Here is a 25,170-nt window from a genome sequence, read left to right as displayed (position 1 = left end):
AAAAAGCTAATATCCCATCAAGCTCTACAGAAACTAATCCATGTCTATCTTTTGCTGCATTGATCACTGCAGTGTCCTCACAGGTCTGCCTAAAAATAATTTTTAAAAAAAGTCAGCTGCTGCTAGCGTTTTCACTAAAACTATAAAAACAGAGCACATCACCAGCCTTAAAGTCCTTCAACTGGCAGGAGAAAATCCTTCTGTTAGTTTATAAATCCCCAAAATACATTAAGGAGGTGTTGTTGTTGTATCAACATTAAAGACCACTCAGGTCTTCTGTTTCTAGTCTACTCTGCATCTCCAGAACCAGAACCGAACATGGAGAAGCGGCATTCAGTTTTTCCTCATATCCAAAAAACTGAGAAAAGTGCAAAACAGCAGAAACAGAGTTAAATCAAGACAAAAAACCTAATTTATTTGAGTTGCCTTTGATTAATAACTTGGACATTGATCAATATTTTCTTGAAGATGGCATTGGTTCTGTATTATGTTAAAGCACTTTGAAGTGTCTTGTTGCTGAAATGTGCTAAACAAATAAACTCGAGTCGACGTCGTTACAACTGCCACAGGGAGCTACTCTGCCCCGCAAATGGAACAAAGACAGAAAAGCAGTGTGCAGTGTTTACTTGTTTTATTGATTTATTTCCGTCAGAACGATAAAAAGAAAATTAAAAAAAAAACAGCTGTGATGTCACAGGGTTAATGGGAGGGGCTTCAGGTCAGCAGCAGTCTGTTTCAGCCAGTCAGAGGAGGGGAGGGGAGGACTGGGTGGAGCTAAACGTAAATCCTGTCTGTCAGCACGTTGCCTAGCAACGCCTTTCCTCCTGACATTTAGGAGGCGGGCACAAGCAGGAGGCAGGGCAATCATAGGAGGCGGGGCTAAAGAACATCATCGCTATCTGGCGTGTGGAGCTGCGTGTCGTCGGCGTCCGTCATGAAGCTGCTGTCCTGACTGTCATCCACCTCAGCCACTGCAGAAACAGGGAGGGGAGGGGAAGGGCGGGTGAGTCAGAGGGACAGACGAGTGAGAGACATGTGGAGCAAACCATACCTTCGTCCTCAGGCAGGTATCGCTTATCAATGGCTTCTTTTATCTGATTATTGGCTCCTTTAGGGTCCAGGTCCATGGCCCAGCTGAAGTTCATCAGAGCCAGGTGGGTCTGACCCAGCTTCTTATACACCTGTTGAGAAGAAAGGTCATACACGTAAAAAAAGCCCAAAACAAAACAAAGAAACGCAACCTGAGATCAGAAGAGGCAGCTGATTGGCAGAACCGACTCCTACCTTTCCTATGAGGAAGTAAACCAGAGACTCTTTGGGAACAATCTGCTTCAACTCCTCCAGCTCCTGAAGGGCTGCCTGCAGGGAGACAGTTCTGATTTCACTGATCCAGGTAGGTTCTGCTTTACTAAACTGGTCTGGTCCAATGGCTCCATGTCGACTGATTGGGTCTGGTCAGAAATCAGTGTCAACTCATGAGGTCTGATCTGTCGTTTCTGCATCAACTGATTAGATCTGATCGCTCATTTCTGTGTCGACTGATCAGGTCTGATCGCTTAGCTCCGTGTCGACTGATCAGGTCTGATCGCTTAGCTCCGTGTCGACTGATCAAGTCTGATTGCTTAGCTCCGTGTCGACTGATCAAGTCTGATCGCTTAGCTCCGTGTCAACTGATCAGGTCTGGCTTACCTTGTACTTATCGTTGGCAAACAAGATGGAGGCTCTGTGGAACTTGCAGAGAGGGTTTTTGGGGTCAATGCCAATGGCTCTGTTTATAGTCTCTAACGCAGCGTCAGACTTCTTCAGAGCATGCTGCACCTGAACACACACAAACACACACACACAGTTACAGCCAGGCTGCACGCAGGTGAGCAGGTGAAGGAAACATACGTACCACTCCGATGTGGCAGAGCAGCACAGAGCTCTGAGGGTTGATGCTCAGAGCTTTCTTGAAGTGGATTTCTGCCAAGTTGAACTTCTCCTGTTTATAGTAAATCATGCCGAGTCCATACCTGAACACACACACGCACACTTTATATCTAACAGCATGATTACACCCCGTGTCATGCGTTTCCATGGTTACCATACCAGGCGTTGTAGTGTCGGTTGTTCACTCTGATGGCGTTCCTGAAGCAGGCCAGAGCTCGGTCCAACTCCTCAGTCAGAACAAACTCGTGACCCAGCAGGGTGTAGGCGTACGCGAAACCTGGGTCCACCTGAGGCAGGTGAGAAAGGCAGGCAGGTGAGGGAAACACCTGGCAGCTCGGGAACATCTGCACGGGGTTTCTGCAGGCTTCACCAACTCAAATTTCAGAATTTATTAATGAATCTCTCCACAGAAAAGTACAAAGTTCATCCAACCAACTGGCAAGAAAAACTTACTTATGCGAAAAAGCTTTTTCTTTTTCTTGCTGCCAAAATTGGTCTTCAGTCACAATTTTGTTTACAGAATCTTCATAATTCATTTTATTTGTTGTTTCGTTTATTTATTTTGGATATTTAAAACGTTTTAAATGTTAATTAGAATTATGCCATTATTACTATATTACTTGAAAATGGTCTCAGAACAACGATATCATTTATCATAATAACTATTAGAACAATTTATCCAGCAAAATTGGTAATCGTGACAGGCCTCACAAAATTACAACTTTATTCTCCTAATGTTAGGACTTGATTCTGGTTATATCATGACTTTATTCTCGTAATTTAAAAATAAAATCCTAGCCTGGCCTTCTGTTGTTATTTTCTAACATTAATTCAAAGTCCAAATAAATAGAAACTGTAAAAGAGGCTTGTCAAACAAGATGGCCGCCATGGGAAACACACATCCAGATTTTCTAAAAATGAAATCTTCAAAAACTAAAACTTCAATTAATCGTTTTAAAGCTGCTCACCTGGATGGCCCTCTGGAAGAACTTGATGGCGATGTCGTGCTCCCTCTGCAGGCTGAAACAGTTTCCTGCGACGCACCAGGCCTGCAGAGACACACACAGCGTTAACCTGAGCGGCCGGCTCACCTGAGCTCACCTAAGGGTCCAGTTGAGCGTTCAGGTGCGCTCTTCACCTCAGGACAGTTCTTGTCCATGTCCGTCAGGTCCTTGGCCAGCGCCGACAGCGCCACGTCCTTCTGCAGGTGCCACAGCGTGGTGGAGTAGATCGCCATGCCTTCCACGCGGTACGACTCGATCCTGCGCACCTCGCTGAACAGCCGCTCCGCCTGCAGCACAGATCGCCATGGCGATCAGGTGACAAACCAGCACAGGTGGAGCAAAATCCAGGATTCGTACACTTTCCCCCCCGCAGTAAAATTCAAGCACTTTTTAAGGCAAGTTTCCAAACTTTTCCTGGACCACACTTTGGAGATAATTCACTATTATGTGACATAATTTATTACTGTTATTAAAAATGTTTTATGATAGTGTTCTTCATTTTATAGCAGGGACAAAATAAACTAAAGTATAAAAATTTATGTTTTGAAATGTGTCTTACTCCCTAAATACCTGACCAAAAAGAAATATTTCAATAATGTTGTTTAATGTATAAAAGATATGGCAACTTTTATTTTAATTAAACAGATTAATAAGTTATTGAGTGACTGGGAATAAGACATACTCATTACATCAAACCAATCCATATTGGGTTAAAGTAAATGATCTTCCTGCAAACTAAATGCTTAAAACACAATGTACAAACTAAAAAAATTCTAAAAAATGTTCTAGCAAATGGAAATTATTTTGGTAATTCTAACTAAAGGTTTACTCTTGATTTAATTTAATTTAATTTAATTAGGTATAAAAAAATTCAAGTTTGAACTTTAAATAATGTTTTTCAAATTTATGCTTTTAATCAAACATTAGATTCCACTTTATTACAAAACTGTAGAGTTTGAATATCAGGCACTTTCCTAACTTTGAAAACGCCTAATCAAAACTGAAGCATTTTCCAGGATTTCAGGAACAAGTATGAACTCAGAGAGTCTGCTGGGTTTGGGTCGGACGGACTCACCTGCATGTACTCGGCCAGCTCGAAGTAGGCGCAGCCGACGTGCGTCAGAACCCAGCCCGTGTTGTAGTGCTGAGGAGGCAGAGACGTCAGGATGTTGATGGCCTCTCTGCAGCTGTAGGAGCACAGCGCCTGGTAGCCCCGACCCAGTTCCCGTAGCAACGCCATCACGCTGTCTGAACACAAACACAAACAAACCGCGTGTGGTACCATCAGTTCTGGGCTTCAGGTTTAGGTTAATAACAGGTTAAAAAAAAACTGAAGCTTTGGCCCAAAACCGGTTTAGTTCATTCAAATTCAAAAGTACTTTATTGAACCCAAAGGGAAATTAAATATTAACATGTAAATATTAAATTATTCGGGTGCAGATAGAACAGCTGACCTCGGGGTTCGTTAATTTTTCCCACCGTAAAATTCAAAAGTTTTAAAGGCAAGTTTTCAAAGTAACTTTGCAGATAAAAACAAACATGAACTAAAAATGACAGTTCCAATTCACTGTTATGTGGCAACGTTTATTACCAATATTAATAATGCCTTTTTACAATTTGTGTTTAGAAATATCTCTCAAACTACACTGCAAAACAAAAAAATTACCAAGTATTTTTGTTTATTTTTTGTGTAAATATCTTAGTACACTTGAAATAAAAAAAGTAACATAAAATAACTTTTCAGCAAGATATAGGAGCTTGTTTTAAGACAATAATTCCTTAATATTGATCAAAAGTACTAGTTTTACTGGCAGATTATTTTATTTACAAAATGGGAAAAATGTCTTGTTATGAGTGAAATAATCTGCCAAAAGAATTAAAACATTTTCATCAATAGCAAGGAATTATTGGCTTCAAAACAAAACAAAAAATAAACTTGTAAACTTTTTTAATGTAGATAAAAATACTTTTTCCACTAGCAGATTACTTTACTTATAGCAAAAACATTTTTCCCATTTTATAAATAAAATAATCTGCCAGTGGAACTACAACCTTTTTATCAATATTAAGGAATTATCAATTTAATTTTAAAGTTATTTATGAGTTAGTTTTGTCTTATTTTAGGTGTACCAAGATAAATAAGATAATTGTAACTAGAAACTAGTTAAAAATAAAAAATAAATACTTGGTAAGATTTTGTTTTGGTTTTTTTCCCAGTGTTTACATCTGATTGGTCCCCCACTAATTTAATAAATAAAATCCCCAATTTCAGTAACTTACAAATCAGTTTTTGTTGAGGTAAATTATCTTTGTGTTCAAATTAAATGCTTAAACGCATAACAAATAATCGCTTGACTTTCTACAAGGTCAAGTTTCTCCTAAAAGTTTAAAACTTTAACACAAAACTGTGCAGATTAAATCTGAATCACTTTCCAGACCAAATATTTTCTAGGATTTCCAGCACCATGTGAACCCTGCAGCCCAGAGGAAGCCATTTGTTCTGGCGGTACCTGCAGCGGCCCTTTGGTACTGGGGGATCCTGGCGTCTGGCAGGTTCAAACTGGGATCCAGCCTCAGGATGTCCAGACTCTCGTTCAGGTTGCTGCTGTTTGCCGTCTTTGCAGATTTACATTTGGTTTTCCGGTTGGGAATCTTCGTAGGAAACTTCATCTTTAGCTTCTTGCTGTTCTCCTGCGGAAACAGAACAGGCGTTACTTCACCGGGTCTCTGCAGCCCCTGCACTGGGAACACTGGGAATCGGACGGTGGGTGGGAGGCGGGTACCTTGGCAGTGGAGCTGGCACTGGTAAACAGTCTGGAGCTTCTTCTGGGCTGAACGTTAGGAGGACCAGACATACTGGGACTGAGAACCTGAGGAGAACCACTGTGGGACAGACAGGCGACTATAAGCTATAAACCAGTTTATCACATGATAAATTAAAATTAGTTAATAATTTCCAGTTAAATGATTGTTTGTTTTTATAGTGTCTCCATCTTACTGATTGTCCACAATCAGTGGGGTGTTTAAAGGGGTAGTTTTATGTGTTTTCCAGGTACAAAAAGCGATTTTATAGCACAATCAAGAAACTTTATTACCTCCAGTCGTTCTAAAAATGTTGCATAGATTAAATATGACTTAAAAAATAAGATTTCATAATTTAACACCTTGAAATTGGGCCTCTGTCTACCTAAAACTCCTGATCTTTCTGAAACTTCGCCTCCAGGAAGTCATCACAACATGGCTCCTTCACTGACCCCTCATCGTTTTTCCCAGCGTTGCTCTGAGCAGCAGCTCCTATAAGGAGCTCAGTAGATCCACCAGGTGTTTGCTAATTGCTGGTAGCTCGTCTGAAGGAACTGAGTGTGAAGCTCTGAAGCTTGGAAGCTGCAGCTCTGAGGAGGAGCTACGCCACAAAGGCGGGGCTAGGTCCACCCAGATGTTTTACACAGGTTGCCATGGAGATTAAAGGATTTCTCAAACATGCAGTATTATCATTTATCGTAATAACTTCTGGGCCAAAACTGATGCCGATGCAATTGGCTGCTGCACTTACCTGGTGTGAGGTGCTGAGGTCTGCGATTGGTTGAAGGGGATGGGAAGAACGTCTCTGCTGTTCCCACTCTGACTGAAAACGGACTTGGACTGACTGATCCTGGAAACGGCCTGGCGGGGAGGCAGACAGGTGAGGTCAAACACTTCCTGCTGAATCACAGCCTGGTCTCAGGTGAGTTCTCACCTTCTTGCTGGGAGCTGTCGTTTGCGTTTCCATTGTAGCCGAATAGTTCTGCAGGTACGTGGGGTCTCCGGGGCTGGGCTCCAGGGGCAGGATGCCGAAACTGTGCAGACAGCAGAAATCAAAGCAAAGGGGAGGAGCTAAAACCTGAGCAGGTGTGTAACCTGGGGCGACTGTGGCTCTTTGGTAGAGTAGTCGTCTTGCAATCGGAAGGTTGTAGGTTCGATTCCAGCTTCCTCCTGCCACATGTCGATGTGCCTCTGGGCAAGGCACTTAACCCTAAATTGCCTACCGATCTGCGTATCGGTGTATAAATGTGTGCGTGTTTGTGAGTGCGACTGGGTGTAAAGCGCTTTGAGTGGTCAAAAATGACTGGAAAAGCGCTATATAAGTTCAGTCCATTTACCATTCCATTTAACCTGTTCCGGCACACTCACCTGGGCGTCAGGGGGCTGAGGGAAGCAGGACCCCCCAGTAAGCTCCGCCCACTCTTGGGTTTGTTCTGTTTACTCAGCAGAGTGCCAGCTGATGCCATGGAAACCGTGTTGCCCAATAGCGAGCCAGTTTCCGGGGAGATGAGGGAGGAGTCAATGTATGAAATCGACAAATCAGACGTCAGCTTCCCGTTTGACGACTCCAGATTCAGACGATTCAACTCCTGGAGGACAGGGACAGATTTAGGGACAAAAGTAATCTGATTACTAGAACATGATCAGATTACATAGTATGAAAAATAAATCGATGTTATTGATTAATCTAAATTTTTTTTAAGATTTAATTTTTTTATATTGTCACCAATGCACTCTTCCGGTTTCATAGCTCAGAGTGATGTCACCACACGCAGGGCGGCCATCTTGTTTGACAAGGGTGTTTTACACCTTTTATGTATTTGGACGTAATATCAGGAGAATAATATAGTAATTTTCTGAGAATTCTAACACAAAATATAAAAAGTGTAAATCAGGAATGTTGAGCATTTTGTGAAGTTATACTTTCATAAAGGTTTTACAGATTTTTAGGATATTTCTTCTGGTAAAATTACGTCTTTCTTCTGCTAATATATTATATTCTCGTGATTAAATAAAAATTCTTGTAGAGTGGCCCGAAAAACTCACAAGAAGGATGACTGAAATAAATATTTTCTGTCATTGTTTCTTATTTGGAAAATAAATCAAGAAAAAAGGATTCAAATCAGATTTGGTATGAAACAGAATTTCTGACCGTAATGTAATTTGAGTGTTTAATCGGGTAATTAATGTGCATTTTCTTGTACCAGTGTGTCCTGCGGCGTTTCCATCAGTGCAGTGTCGAGGCGATGAGACGGGTTCTGGGCGGGGCTTATGTGAGGAGGAGGCGGGGCTAAAGAGGAGTTCTGCAAAGCCGACAACCTGAAAACCTGATCTGGATCCGGCTTTTCTCCTGGAATAAAATGCACAATGTTTTCTGAAGTCACACAGTCACATGACGTGTAGCAAGTGTGTGTGTGAGGGTGTGTCTGTGTGTTACCTAGATGACAGAGGTTCTGGAACGGCGACCAGAGGAACGGGTTGAGGGTTAAACTCCTCTGGAAGCACTCGGCACCCTTAGCAGCTCGGTCCGTCTTGCTACTCAGAAACAGGACAGGAGTCAGCAGCTGGAACGCCTCACACACCAGTAAGACGCTGGGAGCACCGGCTGCTTACCAGTAAATGTGGCCCAGTAACGACAGCGTGAAGGAGGCGGAGTCTCCAAACTCAGTGATGATGTCATCCTGACTCTTCTGTTTGTTCAGGACTCCACCAATCAGAACCTGCTCTCCCTCAGCGAGCCTGGGAGGCAGACAGGTTGACAGGCAGACACATCACTGTGTGTGAAGGTGTGTGTGTGGGGGTGTGTGTGGGGGTGTGTGTTCTTACTTGCTGAGTTCCACGCAGCACTTGGCCAGCAAGAATCGAACCTGCGGCGTGGAGCAGCTGTGAGCCTTCAGTAGTCGGTAAGCTTTGTACGGTTTCCCAGAGCGGTAATAACAGGTAGCCAACAGGTAGAGGGCCTCCTCTGAACGCACTGTGGAGGACAGACAGGTAACCATGGAGACAGGTAAACAGAGAGAGACAGGTAAACAGAAGGAAAAACTAACCAGACAAACATGTAGGAGGAGTGCTTCTATTGGAGTTTTTAGATGCAGGTTGATATAATCCGATATTCATTTTTTGGTTGAAATCAGACCGATTTCCAATATCAATATCAGGTTGGAATACCTCTAGAAAACTAACTGGACAGACAGACAGATAGACGGGTTTTACCTTCTGCGTAGAGTCTCTCTGCAAGGAAAACAGCATCCAGGTAGGCATAGTGGTTGAGAGCCTGCCACACCGCAGCCTGAACACAGACAGAACCAGAACCATCAGATAGAACAGAATAAGTCTTTATTGTCCTCCCGAGTGGAAAGCTGACTTTGGCTCAGCAACATGCGAGACAAAGAGGTAAGAATTTTCTAAAAAGGACCGTTGAGTAAACCTTTGAGGACACACTACACGTTTTTGGAGGTTTTTAACCCAATTTTTATAAATCTTATTCCCAGTCTCAAAAAAAAACAAAAAAAATTAATTTAAGATCTGAACGGATCACCAAACTGGACACAGCAACAGCTGCTGGATGACATTTTTAATTGTTAATGCAGAACATTATGAACATAAATGCCATGATATAAACAATTAACTATCTGATAATACAGAGAGAAAACGGAGGAGAACTCAAACTAAACTTGGTAGCGCCTAAAATTATTAATATAAAAAGCTTTTTTAATGTACAAATGTTTTGTTCATGTTATAGACCAATGCTGTCAAGGGGAAAGCTGCTGACTGGACAGACACTGAATGCTGTGACCCAGCTATTCATAAAAAGTTGAGTGGAAGGACAAAGTCCACCAGGAACAGGGACAACCTCAGGAAATCAAGATCCACTGAATTCAGACAAATCCCACACCTGGGCTACGAAAGTTACATTCCTCATATCAAACCATTCCAGAACCAGAACTCCTGAAACTGGACTGTCGCTCAGTGTTTGCTTTTCATTTTTAGACCAACGTTCCAGTATCTGTAGGGTCTAGAACCACTCCACTCTTCCTAGAGTCTGGAGAAAAAGTGGAGAGAACCAGAATTAATGATTCTGGAAGTCCAGAAGTTTCCTCAGTCAGAAATCATCTGGGTCGCCATGGCAGCAGCCGGTTCTGGTCCACTGGGTTTTCTGAAGTCCACAGTCAAATCAACGTTCACCAGAACATTTTAGACGAAGCCTGTCACAGTAACATATTTTACTGAACAATAATTGTCCCAGTAATTACTGTTTTGAGAATAAACCCAGACCAATCACTGAGAGAAAGGACATGAAAAAAGTATTAAAAATATATTTTTTTTATCAATTTGATGTGATATTCTAATTTACTGAGACGAAGCTACAATGAAAGTTATAAGAAACAAAAGCTTGAAATATTTCACTCAGTATGAGGTTGTAAATGCAGCGATACAAGCAACCAGAACCAGAACCAGGTAATGACTGGACCTGACAGTTCATCCTGAGAACAGCAGAACCTTCTATTCCAGGGTTGTCCAGCATGCAGCCTGTGGGCCATTTGTGGCCCTTAGAGTTATTTTGTGTGGCCTCCAACTTCAATTTTTAAACGTAATTTTTTTATCAGAGTAAAATTATTACCAAGATAATTTTTTACAACAAAAATGTCAAGTATGTTTCTTTTTATAACCAAGCATAACAACCAGAACCACGTTTGTGTTGTCTGAGCTGACTTGGCTGTCTCTAAATTACCTATTATTTAATTTGCTTAACTTGTTTAAATATAACAAGTTTTTTTGTTCAATCAAGCCCAAAAGAATTTGAAAACTAAATGATATTTCTTCTAATGCAGAAAATGTGAAAAATCGTTTTAAAGTTTTGGATCTACAATGAATAACATTACTCTTCTACAAATGGACAACAAAAACAGACACATTTAATTGCTTAATTATATTTTAATCTTTCTATTATAATTTATTTATTTATTCTTTTACCCCGCAAGTACTTTTGAATTTTGATTTTGACCCGTGTGACAGGACGTTAGGACACCCCTGTTCCAGTCGGATTAACTAACAGGAAAATCACCTGTAGTTTGATCACAGTGGGAGCAAACTGGGTCTGGATCTTCATGTTCCTGGGTTCTAGATCTAGAACCAGATTTAACCATTTTAACAGGTTCTGGTTGACCAAGAAAGTCTCCCCTCCTGGTGGGTTCAGTCCAACAGAGGTGATTCTGTGCTAATCAATCCCAGTCAGCCCAGTTATCCCACTGCTTTACTCCAGTCCCACAGGAAACTGGGACACCCACACACTGCAGAGAACAACAACCAGAACATGGTTCTGTTTGTGTTTACCACAACCCGCCCTCCCACAGGGGGTTCTCCGGACCTTGACCATGCTGTAGGTAAACACAAGACATTGACTGTTTCGCCGATTTCTTGTCGTTTCTTCCGAGTGAACTTGTTTAATAATCAAGCTATTAAATGTAATCTGTCCAACAGCAAACATCAGGCACATGAATGACTGCTCTGTCACCAGCACACCTGTCCAGGTAAGCGTTAACAGTTTCAGCTAGCTGATGTTAGCCGCTGCAGCTAACCAGCTGCGGGCTAATTCGGTTCCGTGCACAGGATCTGGGCTCAGAATAGACCCAAGGAACAGGAGGGACTGTCCCAGAAGAACAGAACCGGGCCTTTACAGCGTTACCGACTCAATCCTGCAACCTGAAGCCGGCTAGAGAAGGCTAACACCCGGTAGTAGTAAGCTAACAGTTAGCTCTGCAGGGCTAAGTAGGCTGATTTACAGAACTCTGTTTAAAATATAGTGGACTATGTAAATTATGCTCATAAATCGAAAAATGATAATATTACATCTCAGTATATAAAAGACACCGGGTCTGCTGAAGGGTTCGGCTAACACACAGTTAACCAAACCATCTGAGATTGGTCTAAATCTGGACTTTAAAACAGGTTTTTGAGTCTGAGGCTTCCAAGTACAGAATCTCAACCAGCCTGATTCTTCACAACACCAATATGTTCAGAACATTTCTTGATATTAAAAAAGAGCACTCAAAAACTGAAAACTGGCCCCAGTAAACATAATAAACCATCCATGTCAGGAAAGGTCAGAAGATCCTCTCCAGTACACGGATTCTTTTCCTGGCCGCAAAGAACATCCTAAATTAGACATTTTTTAAAGAAGTCTGGCTCTGCCCTCTGGGTCAGTTAACACAGAGCAGATAGTAACAGGATCAGTTCGGGGTTAACCCCAGACTGACCGTTGAGGAAACCGAAGTATGTGCACATAAACAGGTGAAACAACCAGGAAAGCTACGGGCCGAGCTGCGGCCTGGTGCGGGGAGAAGCTCACCGAGCGCGGACTAAACCAGCCGCTCAGGCCGGCTCCAGAACTCTGCCCTCCCGGGTCATGACAGCACTAGAACACGGTGTTCCTACCTGGACAGGTTCCTGCAGCACCGTCATTCCGCTTCCACACGCCGTCTATCGGCTCCGTTCGTCCGTTTCTTTCTTCACTTCACTCTCTGGAGGAGCTCCGGCCGAACATTTGAATGTACCGACCGTTACCTGCCGAACACAGCCGAAGAATGCCGAAGAGACCCGAAGCAGTTGATTGCGCCGTCTGCTGGACAAATTAGGTAATGTGATAATAAGTCTGTGTTGTCGCCCCCTGGTGTATTTTTTGTCTGTTTGTTTACTCACGATTTTTTAAGTTCTCTGCTTTCGTACTGTTTTTTTTTTCTGGATGCAATGTTTTTATTAATAATTATTTATATTAATAATTTTAGATTTAGGTTTTAGATTTAAAAAATATACAGAATACTTAAGGTGATAAAAAACGAAATTAAAACGCGAACAAAATCAAACGTAAGCTAAAACAGTGTGTGGAGAGAGTGTTTCATTTTACTTTAGTAGAAATTAATAAATAATCAACTGCACTGACAATTAAAAGTAAATTTAAAAAAACTCTAGCTTTCATGTCGAACTAGCAACTTAAATAAAATGGCCAACAAATGCTTTATGCATGCATATTTTTACTTCAAAATTAGATCTCAAAAGGTCAAATACAAACGAAATGGTTTCAAAACTGAAGTTATACAGCATTTCAATTATGGTAACAAAAGAAGCAACTTTGTTTTTAAATACAGATATTATAGCAAATGCAGTTGTGAATTTTTTTTTGTTTTTTGATGGAATAATTGCAACAAATTTCCACTAAAAATTACTCTAAAGTAATATTTTGTTTCATTTATTTATTTATGTATTATTTATGTATTTTACTTATTAGAGTAAAACACTCTAATAAGTAAGGTTGGAAATTTAGTACATTTTCAAAATCAGCATTATAGGGCAAAATTGTGTGCCCACACAAAAGTTTTACTTAGATTTCCAAAGCTCACAGCATACTAACATAAAGTACACATAAATACATTTGAAAGAAAATACAATAAAGAATTTTTATTCTACAAATATAAAAATCACATATTAGAAAATGTATCCATCAATTTTATTGCAAGAATGCTGTCTTTGTCTTTAAAGAATACCCCCCCACCCCCCAAAAAAATAAAAATAAAAAATTTTGTAGATATTTATCAAAAACTTGCAAGCAGTAATTTTTTCAAAAAGTTATCTAGCATTTTCAGCATCTCTATCTGGACTAAACTTGTCTTATGTGCGCTGCTCCAGATGCCAGACCTACTTGGACACCCTGTCCCAGGTGGATGTATGGTGGTGGAATATTTCCTTAAATCAGGGCCAAACATCAGCAGCAGACCAACACGAAGCTCTAATATTCCAGAAGATAGAAAGTTCTGGACCAACAGCAGAGATGTTATTTTATCCTTCCTTTCATCAGTACAGGAACAGGGGAAGTTTAGCTGCGTGCTGAAATCTTAAATTACGGCGTTGAATCCTGATGCTGCTGCTGCTCTCAGGACGTTAAACCGGAGTTAGCTGCTTTGAGGTTTATGACTCTTCAGAACAGAATGATCCTGGATCGAATGACGGCTTGTACAGACGGAGTTCGTGTCATGATTTGTATTTCCTGCTGTACTTATATTCAGAGTTGGGTGGTAAGTAGTCATATTTACTCAGTTGCAATAACTTGAGTAACTTTTTTAGAAGTATGTTTATTACACTCTAGGTCTTACTTTTACTTGAGTAACATTATGATGAAGTGTTTCTACTCTTCAATAAAATTTCTGGATTTTCTACCTTCTGAATGAAAAACAAACGTGATTTAGACAAAAAAATCACCAGACACAGGCACACACCTGCAGTTTTTGTTAAAGTTTCACAAGTTTTTATTGACAGAAACTGATTTGGAAAAACGTTCTTTTTGTTGCTTATATGAATTATTTTTATTTTTGTCCTTAAAATACCAAAATTTCCACTAACCTTTATATTTTGGTCCATCTGATGATGTAATTTTTAAATATTAAATAATTAATTTGATACTTTTTTACTCTTACTTGAGTAATTTCTTGGATGGATGCTTTCTACTTTTACTTAAATAAAAATATGTTGAAGTAGTGCTACTATATGCCATTGAGTGCTATTGCACTGTCCAACCTAACAACTCTTATAGACGCACTTGTTATTAAAAAACAGAAAAATTCTGATGGCTTTTTTTCACATATTTTTATGCATTATTACCACAGGTATGTAGCTGAATAAAGGGCAGAAATGTCTCTTTCAACTGTGAATTTTGCAGATAATAAATCAGATGATAATAATTAATCAGGTCTTGAATAGTAAGTTCTGTTAAAACCAGAGAAGGAGCGTTCTGCTTCAGGTGATCTGTGGAAAGGTTTTTGCAGTTTTTCATCTGGATGGTCCTTTAACAGTCAAAGAAAACAACAGGAGATAAATGCAACACAGACAACACTTTATTTTACATATTACGACTGCTGTGACATCACTTCCTGTTGGCGGCTTCCATCACAGCAACGTCAGAATTTCAGCTGGAACGACACACCACTACTACAAGGGGCGGGGCTTACTCCGGGAGGGCGTGGCTACAGAGTGCAGTTGGCCTCTGGAGAGAGTCGACACTTTGCCACGGTCAGGTAAGTCTCCACCTGAAGGAACAATCATTTGTTGCTGTCATCAACGTGTCATTGTTAAATCACGGCGGCTTCCTTTAACTCTTTGTTTACCTTGTGCATGTCCTTTTTGAAGCACGCCAGCAGTTCGTAGGTTCTCCGCAGCGACTCGTCAGCTTCCAGACTCTGATAATAATTTCCATAAGGCGCCAACTGGAGGGTTGAGGTGTCAGTAAAGATCTCTGGTACGTCCTGATTGGCCTGCAAGCTCAGGTGGTAAGTTTCTCAGGTGACAGATTCACAGAGAGACAGTAATGATTGATGCAAGATTTTTATGCCGATTTTCATCCGACAATCTTAAAGATGCAGTATTAACTTTTATTTTGAAAATGTCTGTTGTGACAGAATGCTATGAGGCGGATAATCTGAAAAAAATCGTGCTCCTCTACCTCTTCACTGAGCTATTTTAGCAATCTGCACAAATACAATAATCCCGGTCAAAAACAACCAATCAGAGCCAGGAGGAAGGCCTTAGCGCTAGCAATTATGCTCATGTATGCACTGCTAACTGTGCTAATGGCAGAGAAACAACTTACAGTTACAGTTAACTAGCCTTAGTATTCATGACAGGCTGTGCTAGCTGTAGTGTAGTAGAGAGACAGGGGGATGGTTTGAGGAGCATGTACACAAGCATGATTGACAGCATTAAGACCCTCCTCCTGGTTCTGATTGGTTGTTTCAGAACGAGTGGCGTATTTCTCAGTTAGCACTGAGAGAAGGCAGAGGAAATAATTTTTTTCACAGATTATCTGTCAGAATATGATGTCAGTTTTAACAAATATGTAAAAAAAAAAAAAAGTTACTGTAGTTTTAAGTGCTCCCGATTATTGGAAGAGCATTTTAAGATAATCTCATCAGTCCACTTGGAATGATGTCAGAACATAAGATTTTTTCTGTTAAATAGTCTGAAAACTTTCAGCATTGCTTCTTCCCAGGCGGCCATTTTTGTTTACTCTTCTGAAGAGTAAACAAGATTTCCCATCTAAAATTTGAACTGAAAAAAAAGCTTCTTTGAACCAACTTTTAAAAATGACTAACTTCTTACAACTAATCTTATTAGTTTTGCTCAAACTATAAATTCAATTTGAATAATTCTGAAATCAGAATTATAGTTTGAGCAAAACTAATTCAAATTCACATTCAGTTCAAAAATACTTTATTTATCCCAAAGGAAAACTACATGTTGCTGTAACATATTAATTCAAATTCCTTGAATAGTTAATAGATAGTGATGATTGTTGGCACAATAGACCTCTTATAGCAGTCTGTATTACAGCGCATTTGAAGAAGCCTCTGACTGAAGACACTCTGTTTACCCAAGACCATCATGAATAAAATTATGTGGAACAAATTAGGTTTTTTTTCTTTTAAACCTGGTTCACAGAAACATTTTTTCAGTGTTGATGAGTGAAACTGGTTGGCGTGTAATGTGGCTCGACGACCAAACCTATGATACTTTTTATCCTCATGTTGGGGGGTCTCAGGTTTTAAAAAATCGTCTGACAATTTTAATATCTGCAAAAATACCAAATCTTACCAAGTATTTTTATATTGCAAATATATATTACACTTGAAAGTAGAGAAAAATAAACTTACAAGTAACTTTTCACCAAGATACAGCAGCTTGTTTTAAGTCAATAATTCCTTAATATTGATGTAAAAGTAATTATTTCACTTATAACAAGACATTTTTTCCATGTTATAAGTGAAATTAACTGTTTTATCTCGATGAAAAGTTACTTATAAATTAGTTTTGTCTTATTTTGCGTGTAATAAGGTATTTTTACTAGAAACTAGACCAAAATACTTGTTGATATTTTTGCGTTTTCGCAGTGATCGTTCTCACCTTGATCAGCAGCATGATTCCCATCTTCAGCTCCGTCAGTTTGGGTGAGATCTGGGCCCTCGGACCAGAACCTCCGGACAGAGATCGGCTCGGAAACTCCCAGGACTCCACCAGGCGGTAAGAGATTGACAACAACTTCAGCACCTGCAACCAACCAATGCAAAGCAGATCCACAACGGATTCGGAAGCTAGAACCAACTACCACCAGATTCAGAACCGTTAGTAATGGACCCAAGCTGCAGTTCTGGAAGGATTTTAAATCAGGAGGTCCAAACGTTTTGCACTGAGGGCTAAAAATTCCCAAACTGAAAGTATCCAGGCAGGGCCGGACTTAGGAGGGTGTGGGCCCCTGGGCTTGAGCCAAGGTGCAGGCCCTACTTAATCATCGTTACATAGTTGGACCTTTAATGCACCGGTACCGGTACCGGGTCCCGGTGAGCCCATGCTAAAATCCGGGCTTGTATCCAAGGGTCAAAATGTTATTTCCCATCATTTTATTCGACAACAATCTGATAACATATTACACGCTCGTGGGTTAATTTGCCCTACTCAGTGTCTGACAGGCGGGCCGCCGGTGGAGGTGGGTCAGGTTTGCCCTGTGTGTTGTCTTGAAGGCATGTGTAGCACAATTCTATATTGTGTAGTACTCTATGTATTACATCAGAGTATTTTTTTAGTTCCTCCTAGTACTGTTTGGCATTGTGCAGTACTGTATAGTATTCTGTAGTTTTATTTATTGTAGAAGCCATACTCTGTTTTACTGTGTAGTACTTGGCAAGTGTAGTACTTTGTTCTGTTGTTTAGAACCATGTAGTACTCTTTGATATTGTGTAGCCCTCTATAGTACTGTGTGGTAGTGAGTAGAACGGTGTAGCTATGTGTAGTACTCTGTCATATGTTTTTGTGTAATAGTATAGTTTAATACTCTGTAGTTCTGCATAGTATTTATTGTGTAGTTCTTTATAGCACAGTGCTATATTATGTAGTACTCTATAATTATCTGTAGTACTGTGTAGTACTCTGTTGTATGGGGAAGTTTAGTGTAGTACAGCATAGTATTTTGTAGTTTTATCAGGTACTGTTTGATACTGTGTATTTGTGTATAATGCTCTACAGTTTTGCTAGTACTGTGTTGTAGCCAGCCATAATTTGTGATACTGTGTAGTATTCTATTTTTGTTGTTGTTGTTGTAGTACAGTATAATACTCTGATGAATTGTATATAAGTTAGCCATACTCTGATGTACTGTGTAGTACTATTTAAGTGTACTACTCTATATTTCTGTGTAGTACTCTGTTCTAATATTTGGAACTATGTAGCACTGTTTGATACTGTGTAGCACTCTATCGTACTGTGTAGTATTGTGTAGTATCCTATAGTTTTGTGTCATCCTATGCAAACGTAGTACTGTATATTTCTGTGTAGTACTCTGCTGTTTTGTTTGGAGCTGTGTAGAACTGTGATTCCCTGTAGTACTCTGTAGTACTGTGTAGTACTGCGATGTGTACTGACGGAGCTGCGCTGTGTCTCATGCTTGTCGATGGGGCTGATGATGTAATCCGAGTTGCAGAAATCCTGCAGGAAGATCTTGTTGAGTTGCCGCTGCTCCTCCGTCTGCAGGGAACTCTCCTGGTACACAGAAGCACACAGAAGTACACAGAGGTACACAGAAGTACACATCAGTCACAGTCATAGACACTGTTCACTGCAAAAACACAAAATCTTACCAAGTATTTTTGGTTCTGCTGCAGTAACACTTTATTTGCAGCGGTGTGCATAAGACTGAGACTGGTGTGATTTATTAAATAATGACACTGATAATGCAAAAATGCACTAAAAGTTTCATTAAAGTTTATTAAAAGTGTAAACTTTGTATTATTCAGTAAATAATGACATTTTAATAGACTTTTAGTGCAAGTTTTAATGAAACTTTGCATTAAAAGTGTCTTTTTTTTTTACAGAAAAATGCAAAGTTAATGTTTTTAATGGACTTTTAGTGCAACATTCATTAAGACTCCTTCGTGTTCATAGCAGGTGTTATGTCATGTTTATGACAGCGTCATGTCAGTCTTACACACCCCCCTTCAAATAAAGTGTTACCCTGGTTTCTACTGTAAATATCTCAGTACACTTGAAGTAGGACAAAACTAACTGACAAGTGACTTTTCAGCAAGATTTAGGAGCTTGTTTTAAGTAAATAATCCTTTAAAATGGATGAAAAAGTTATAGATTAATTCACTTATAACATGGGAAACTGTCTTGTTATAAGTGAAATAATTTACCAATGGATCTAGAACTTTTTCATCAATATCAAAGAATTATTGACTGAAAACAAGCTCCTAAATCTTGTTTTAAGATTTAGGAGTAAAAGCCCAAATTTGTTGATAAGATTTTGTGTTTTTGCAGTGTAACTGCATTGATGGTTGCAGTTTTTGTCCTTCAGAGCTTCCGTAGACTTACGAATTCAGAGAAGAACCTCTGAGCGAGCAGGTGGAGGTGCTGGACCCTGCTGACGGCGATGGAGAACAGCCGCTGGCTGTCTGTGATTGGCTGAGAGGAGACGCCCAGACACATGACTGACAGCAGGAGGATGGCTGGGAGACACAGGTGAGACAGGTGAGACAGGTGAGCGGCGGCAGCATCACCAGAGTTTCCACGGCAACCTGACACGTTTGACGTTTAAAATGTCCGGGTCTTACCTCGGTCCATGGCTGATGTGGGATCAGTTGTGGTTCTGCTTGATCTGATCTCAGTTGGGCTGCTGGGCGTTCTGACGTTCCAGCTCAGAGTTTTCAGGTTTTATAGCTGAAAGTTTGATGCTTAAATTCAGGAGCAGAAACATGAAACGAGCAAACAGGCCTGTGTTGGTCTCATTAACATGGACACCTTCCAGTGATCCTCATGCAGCATTAAAAGCAGGTCGGAGCTGGAAAGCCCGCTCCAGACACGATGTTCTCCAAGCTGCACCGGCTCCATCCAAACCCTCCAACATTTCGACTGCTACATTGTATAAAACTAAAGAACAAACCACACTGACGAAATAATAAAAACATTTTGTTCTTTTTCATGTATTCATTTATATTTCTTGACCATATCACATGTCCAACCTGCAGTGGAAATACTCTCCTGAACACATCAGGCCATAAAGTATTGTACCGACCCGTGCTGTACTGCTAAAAATGGGCTTGTGGAGTTTCAGGTGCCTGCTTTAGCGTTGAGTTTAACGCTAAATAGAGAGAAATGTGAAATCTCTTTACTTAGCAGAAAAAGTTTTCATGTCGAGTTTGCATCAATGGAATGATCCAGACAGCTGAAATGCTAACAGGTGATGTTGAAGTGACTTTTATAGAGTCTTAAGAACTTGTTTTTATGCAGTGAAGCTAAAATGTAATACATTTTTAGGACACGTACATTTTTTCCTGCATTTCCAGGATAGAAATGTTTCTCTTGTAGTTTCTGTGTTAACTTACATCCCAAATTTATAGCTACACAGTAAAAAAACAAAAACAAAAAATCCCAGAAAATGTTCCGGTAATTTTCTGCCAGTACATTTTCTGTTTTTTTCACAGAATTTATGTCAGAATTTTTCCATAATTTAACAGTTTTTCATGTTATTATGACCTGAAATTTTCCATATTTTTTCAGTACATCTCTTAGTATATTCACAAACATTCCTACATTTCCAAATGTTTGTCATCCAAACCGTTAAATCGTAAACAGTCGTAAAGTCATATTTTTAAGTAAGTTTTCATACTAATTTATTACTCAAGCAATTATCTATCTCTTTTAGCTTCCAGAAAGACGACAAAAAAAAATCAATCAATCAATCAATTAATCAGTCATGTTTATTAGTATAGCACATTTCAGCAACAAGACAGTTTAAAGTGCTTTAAATCATGAAACAATACAGTAACCAATTATAAAACAAGTAATAAGCATTACATTTTATCAAAGGCCATCATCAAAATTATCAAGCAAATATATTATATCAATGTTCCAGAACTCAGGGTTTCAGCATCTTTGCAGTTTTCTGGAAGCTTGTTCCAGATCTGTGGTGCATAGAAGTGGATTCACACCACCAAACTTTAGGTTTGAGATTTCAAGGTCAACATGGTGACTTGCAGTGAACTGCAAAGTGACGTTTCTGGAGTGAGGACTCATGCCTCAGTCTGATTCTGATTCTATTGTGACAGGTTGTGAAGTCTGGGGTAGAAGCTGGGCGAGGTCAAAGGCCGCTCCAAAAGCAGGAAGCGAACTGCAGCACAGAGCATTCTGGGTAAACAGAGCCAAAATAAATGTAGGATCTAGTGCTAGCGAGAGAAATAAATGACTCATGCTCTTTTACCAAAGACCAAAGAGAAATCCTACAACCGCTAAAATCTGACGCCACTCAACTTTTGTTCACATTTTGTGAAGAAGGAAGTTTCACTCAGTGTCTTCTTGGAAACATTTTCTTTTGCCTGATGTTATTTTTTGTTAATTACTATTCATATAATACTATTATTAGTCATTGTGGTCCTTAAAATACCAAAATTTCCACTTAGCTTAATATTTTGGTTCGTCTGATGATGTAATTTTTACATATTAAATGATTGATAATTTGGTCAGTTCAGTACTTAGTAGACTTTTTACCAAATACTTTTTTTCTCAAGTCATTTCTTGGACGGATACTTTTTGCTTTCACTTGAGTAAAAACATGTTGAAGTAGTGATACTTTTACTTTACTCACCTCTGATAAAAACCAAATATTGTCAAAGTAAAACTCAGGAAACAATAAATGTCTCGCCTGCTGTGGCTTGTGAAATGAAATCAGGAAAACATGAGGTCCAAATGTCGGAGTTCATCTCGGATGTTTGATGTTTTCGTCCTCAGATGTGTGAATTTATTCACAGATGTTCAGTTGATCAGACTTGCATCACACATGGTTCTGAATTTATTCAGCCCTGCAGGAAATGGAGAGAATCACACACTGAAACCGGCTTACTGCACCGACCCGAACACGTCCCAATTAGGCCCTGGTGGGAACACAGGGATGTTGTGTCACGTCAGGCACTAAATTCATGATTTCATTTTGCAGTTGCACAAAGAACCAGATTCTACAGATTTAGGCCTGAAATGCTCATTAGGTCTTATTCTGTCAGCTACCGAACGCTGAAAACTGGTTTATTATTGTCTTCAGGTTTATTTTGGAGTAGATTGATTCAGATGTTAGTGGGAGTACTGGTGTGTTACTATATGCATTAGTGTGTTACCACGTTGTTCTGGTTTCTGGTTCTGGTCTGATCTGCATCCCCAGAACCAGAACCAAAGATGGAGAAGCAGCATTGAGCTTCTATGCATCACAAATCTGTAACAAACTTCCAGAAAACTGCAAAACAGCAGAAACACTGACTTCTTTTAAGTCTAGGCTGAATCCCATCTGTTTAGAGTTGCTTTTGAACCGTAATAAATGGAACATTTTTAATTATTCTAAATCTATTGATGATTTTTGATTATGGTCAAAATGTGATGTTTCTCACTGGTTTCTCAATTGTCAACTGTATTTTGTTTTGTTTTTACTTTTTACTTCTTTATTTTTTTATTTTGTTTATTTTTTTTTATTTGACATCCTTACGATGTAAAGCACTTTGAACTGATTGTTCCTGAAATATGCTACACAAATAAACTTGATTGGTTGATGTGTGTGTTACAGTGTGTATACTGAGGTGTGTTACGGTGTGTATTCTGGTGTGTGTTACAATGTGTATACTGGTGTGTGTTACTGTGTATACTGAGGTGTGTTACGGTGTGTGTTACAGTGTGTATACTGGTGTGTGTTACAGTGTTACTGGTGTGTGTTACTGTGTATACTAAGGTGTGTTACGGTGTGTGTTACAGTGTGTATACGGGTGTTTGTTACAGTGTGTTTCTGTGTATTACTTTGTGTGCTCCAGTGTGCAGTTGAGTTGTGCATTCTTTGTTGTCGGGTCCAGATGAGCGCGACGTCACGGTTTTATAACCGCCTGTTTGTCAGAGTAAAATCATTGCATTGCTCTTGTTTATGAACATATTGTCTTAAATGCCACTTGGTTTATTAATGATATGTGTATCACAGAGACATTGTGGCCTTGATCTCAGTTTAAATATTTACATTGTTCTTGTCTCCATGGCGATGCTGTCACACTGACCACCTCACCTGTACAGTGAATCTGTGTCCTGCAGCAGATTCCCTGCTTAACTTCACTGATAATGTTTGAATTAAAACATGTGAAGGAGACAAATGTTCAACGTTTTAGTCTAATTTTAGATGTGAAAGCCGAGGCTGAAACTGGATCTGTGCTGTCTGCAGATATTCATGAATCTGATGCATCGTCAGACAAAACTTACAACTTATTGTTTTAATTTTTGGAACTTGATCCTGGACACTAGTGAAAGTTTAACAAGAAAAAATCTGTCTGATTTAACTTTAAACAGAGAAAACAAACGTTTTATTCAGTGTAAACTTATGGTATATTTAGTTCTTAAAAATGCAAAAAAAATATCACTTTTAATGAGTGTTTGATACGATTTGGTTGTAACTGGATATTTTGTGTGAACTTGTTTCAGTCAGCTAAAAAAACTAAAAATAAACACCAAGAGATGACATCACAGCTCGTTATTATCACCTGTGGAAAGAGATGCATTGTTTCCAGTCAACAGGGCGATGACTCGGGGGCTGAAGTAAAAATACATAAGTGCAAGAAGATATTTCTACTTTTGTTCTTTATTTGAGTATTTATTTTTCTGAAGACCTTTTACTTTCCCTGCAATTTCAAGAGAAATAAATGTATTTTTTATTCTTTTTTTGCAAATGGCACTAAATTCCATTATGAAAAATAACAACAATAATAATGTAATACAACTTGCAAAACTACAGTGATGTATTAGGACCATTGTACAAAAAATTATTAAATTTAAACCAAAAAGTCATACATTTTGAGATTAATCTTGGAAATTTTCAAGAAAAAGCTTGGAAATTTCTGAGTTTCAAAATTTGAAAATTTCCTAGAAAAAATATACTTGAGATTAATCTCAAAATTTTCTTTCCTTTTCTTTTAGAAAAAAAATAATTACTCAGTTTCAAAAGTTGAAATTTTGCAAAAATTTTGTAGAATTTTTTTATTTTTATTTCTGAGTTTCAAAGTTGAACATTTTTGACTTTTGAAACTCAGCAAATAAAGTTAAAATTTTCCGAAATGTATATGTTTTTCCAGAAATTTTCTTAGATTAATCTCAAAATGTATGACTTTTTTGTTGAGTATTTGCTCCTCCATTTTTTCGACCTGCTGTGCTAGCACGACCTCATAAAAACCGTTAACTCGCCATTCGGTTGGATACCAGTAACTAAACTAGGAGGTTCTGGACTTCAAGAATTTTACTCAAAACTTAACAAAACAAAACACTCACACAGGTAAGCTTGTATTTTTAATCAATAGTAAGAACTAATTTAGCATGCGCTGTTGCTCAGTTTATAACGTTGATAACGGTTTTGAAACATGTTAACAGCATTAACAGCCTTAAGCTAAGCTAATGCTAATTAGCTTCGGATAATACTCAATTCTTTGCGGTTGTGCTGATAGTAATTTAGAAAGATTTACCGGGGAAAATCTTGTTCTAAAATTTTAGAAGAATAACATTTTACAGTACTTCTGTTCACTGAACTACTATTACTTTCTTTGTATGTCGATGCCCAGCCGTGAAGAAGATTATTTATAAGAAAACACAGAAGGAGCCATTACTGCTTTCTGCAGTGCACCATATATTACAGTGTAAGTACAATAACTTTTAATTTTCATAACTTCGTGATTTAATTGTCGTAATAATATTAATAAATACATATTCCAGTCTGTGCTTGCATGTTGAACAAGTGCTAATATCCAAAATCTGGGTAAGGTTTAAACAATATGTTTAATGCTTACTGAAAAATAATGGTAGACAAAATTATGCATGAAATATTGGATAACTACAATAACAAGTGAAAGCTACATGCATTTCTGCAAACAACAACTGATACAGGATTTATAACAATGTAATTGTCCAATTGTAATTGGAGGGTATATAGATAAATACAACAAAATTCCAGTAACAAACAAGATAATGGAACGATTACTTCCATGATTAGTTTACATGATTAGTTCACAGTTAGCTGAGTATGAATTAAAGGTGTAAAACCAATTTCTTCATACGAGTTAAAAACTACAAGAATAGGTTAATACTTTCCTTTAAGTCTAAGACGACCACTAATTAAGGCATTACAAAGGTGGTTCATCTGGCCAGAAGTCATACAATTCTTTGTTTTTTTGTCATATGTATGTCTTGCATTCAACAGAAACATCTGAAAAAACAATGCACAGTTACAAAGCAACACAATTGTCTATAAAAAAATAAAATAAAAAACAGATATGAAGTTCATATGTTAATTAAAATGTTTCAACTTCTTGCTAAAATGGAAAAGTGGTTTAAATCAAAA

The 25,170-nt window shown here is 38.9% G+C and overlaps 2 protein-coding genes across 2 annotated transcripts; both read right to left on the bottom strand.

The window, feature by feature from the left end:
- Nucleotides 1–614: 614 nt before the first annotated feature.
- On the bottom strand, nt 615–12,335 carry cdc27 (cell division cycle 27). The gene is made up of 20 exons (XM_032588061.1): nt 12,171–12,335; nt 8,949–9,024; nt 8,562–8,709; nt 8,349–8,474; nt 8,173–8,270; nt 7,940–8,085; nt 7,104–7,324; nt 6,670–6,769; nt 6,487–6,596; nt 5,717–5,816; nt 5,444–5,624; nt 4,009–4,181; nt 3,068–3,220; nt 2,898–2,978; nt 2,089–2,216; nt 1,895–2,012; nt 1,690–1,818; nt 1,285–1,359; nt 1,052–1,181; nt 615–971 (listed from the first exon to the last, which is right to left on the bottom strand). The coding sequence occupies exons 1-20, from the start codon at nt 12,195–12,197 to the stop codon at nt 880–882; spliced, it is 2,412 nt and encodes an 803-aa protein (XP_032443952.1). The 5' UTR covers nt 12,198–12,335; the 3' UTR covers nt 615–879.
- Nucleotides 12,336–14,598: 2,263 nt separating this feature from the next.
- On the bottom strand, nt 14,599–19,496 carry gh1 (growth hormone 1). The gene is made up of 6 exons (XM_032588686.1): nt 19,382–19,496; nt 19,143–19,276; nt 18,195–18,311; nt 16,683–16,826; nt 14,891–15,037; nt 14,599–14,812 (listed from the first exon to the last, which is right to left on the bottom strand). The coding sequence occupies exons 1-6, from the start codon at nt 19,389–19,391 to the stop codon at nt 14,750–14,752; spliced, it is 615 nt and encodes a 204-aa protein (XP_032444577.1). The 5' UTR covers nt 19,392–19,496; the 3' UTR covers nt 14,599–14,749.
- Nucleotides 19,497–25,170: the final 5,674 nt, after the last annotated feature.

This window comes from Xiphophorus hellerii, chromosome 16, assembly GCF_003331165.1.
Source record: "Xiphophorus hellerii strain 12219 chromosome 16, Xiphophorus_hellerii-4.1, whole genome shotgun sequence".
NCBI lineage: Eukaryota > Metazoa > Chordata > Actinopteri > Cyprinodontiformes > Poeciliidae > Xiphophorus > Xiphophorus hellerii.
The sequence above is the reverse complement of the archived record's forward strand: the minus strand, read 5'-3'. Positions and strand labels throughout refer to the sequence as shown.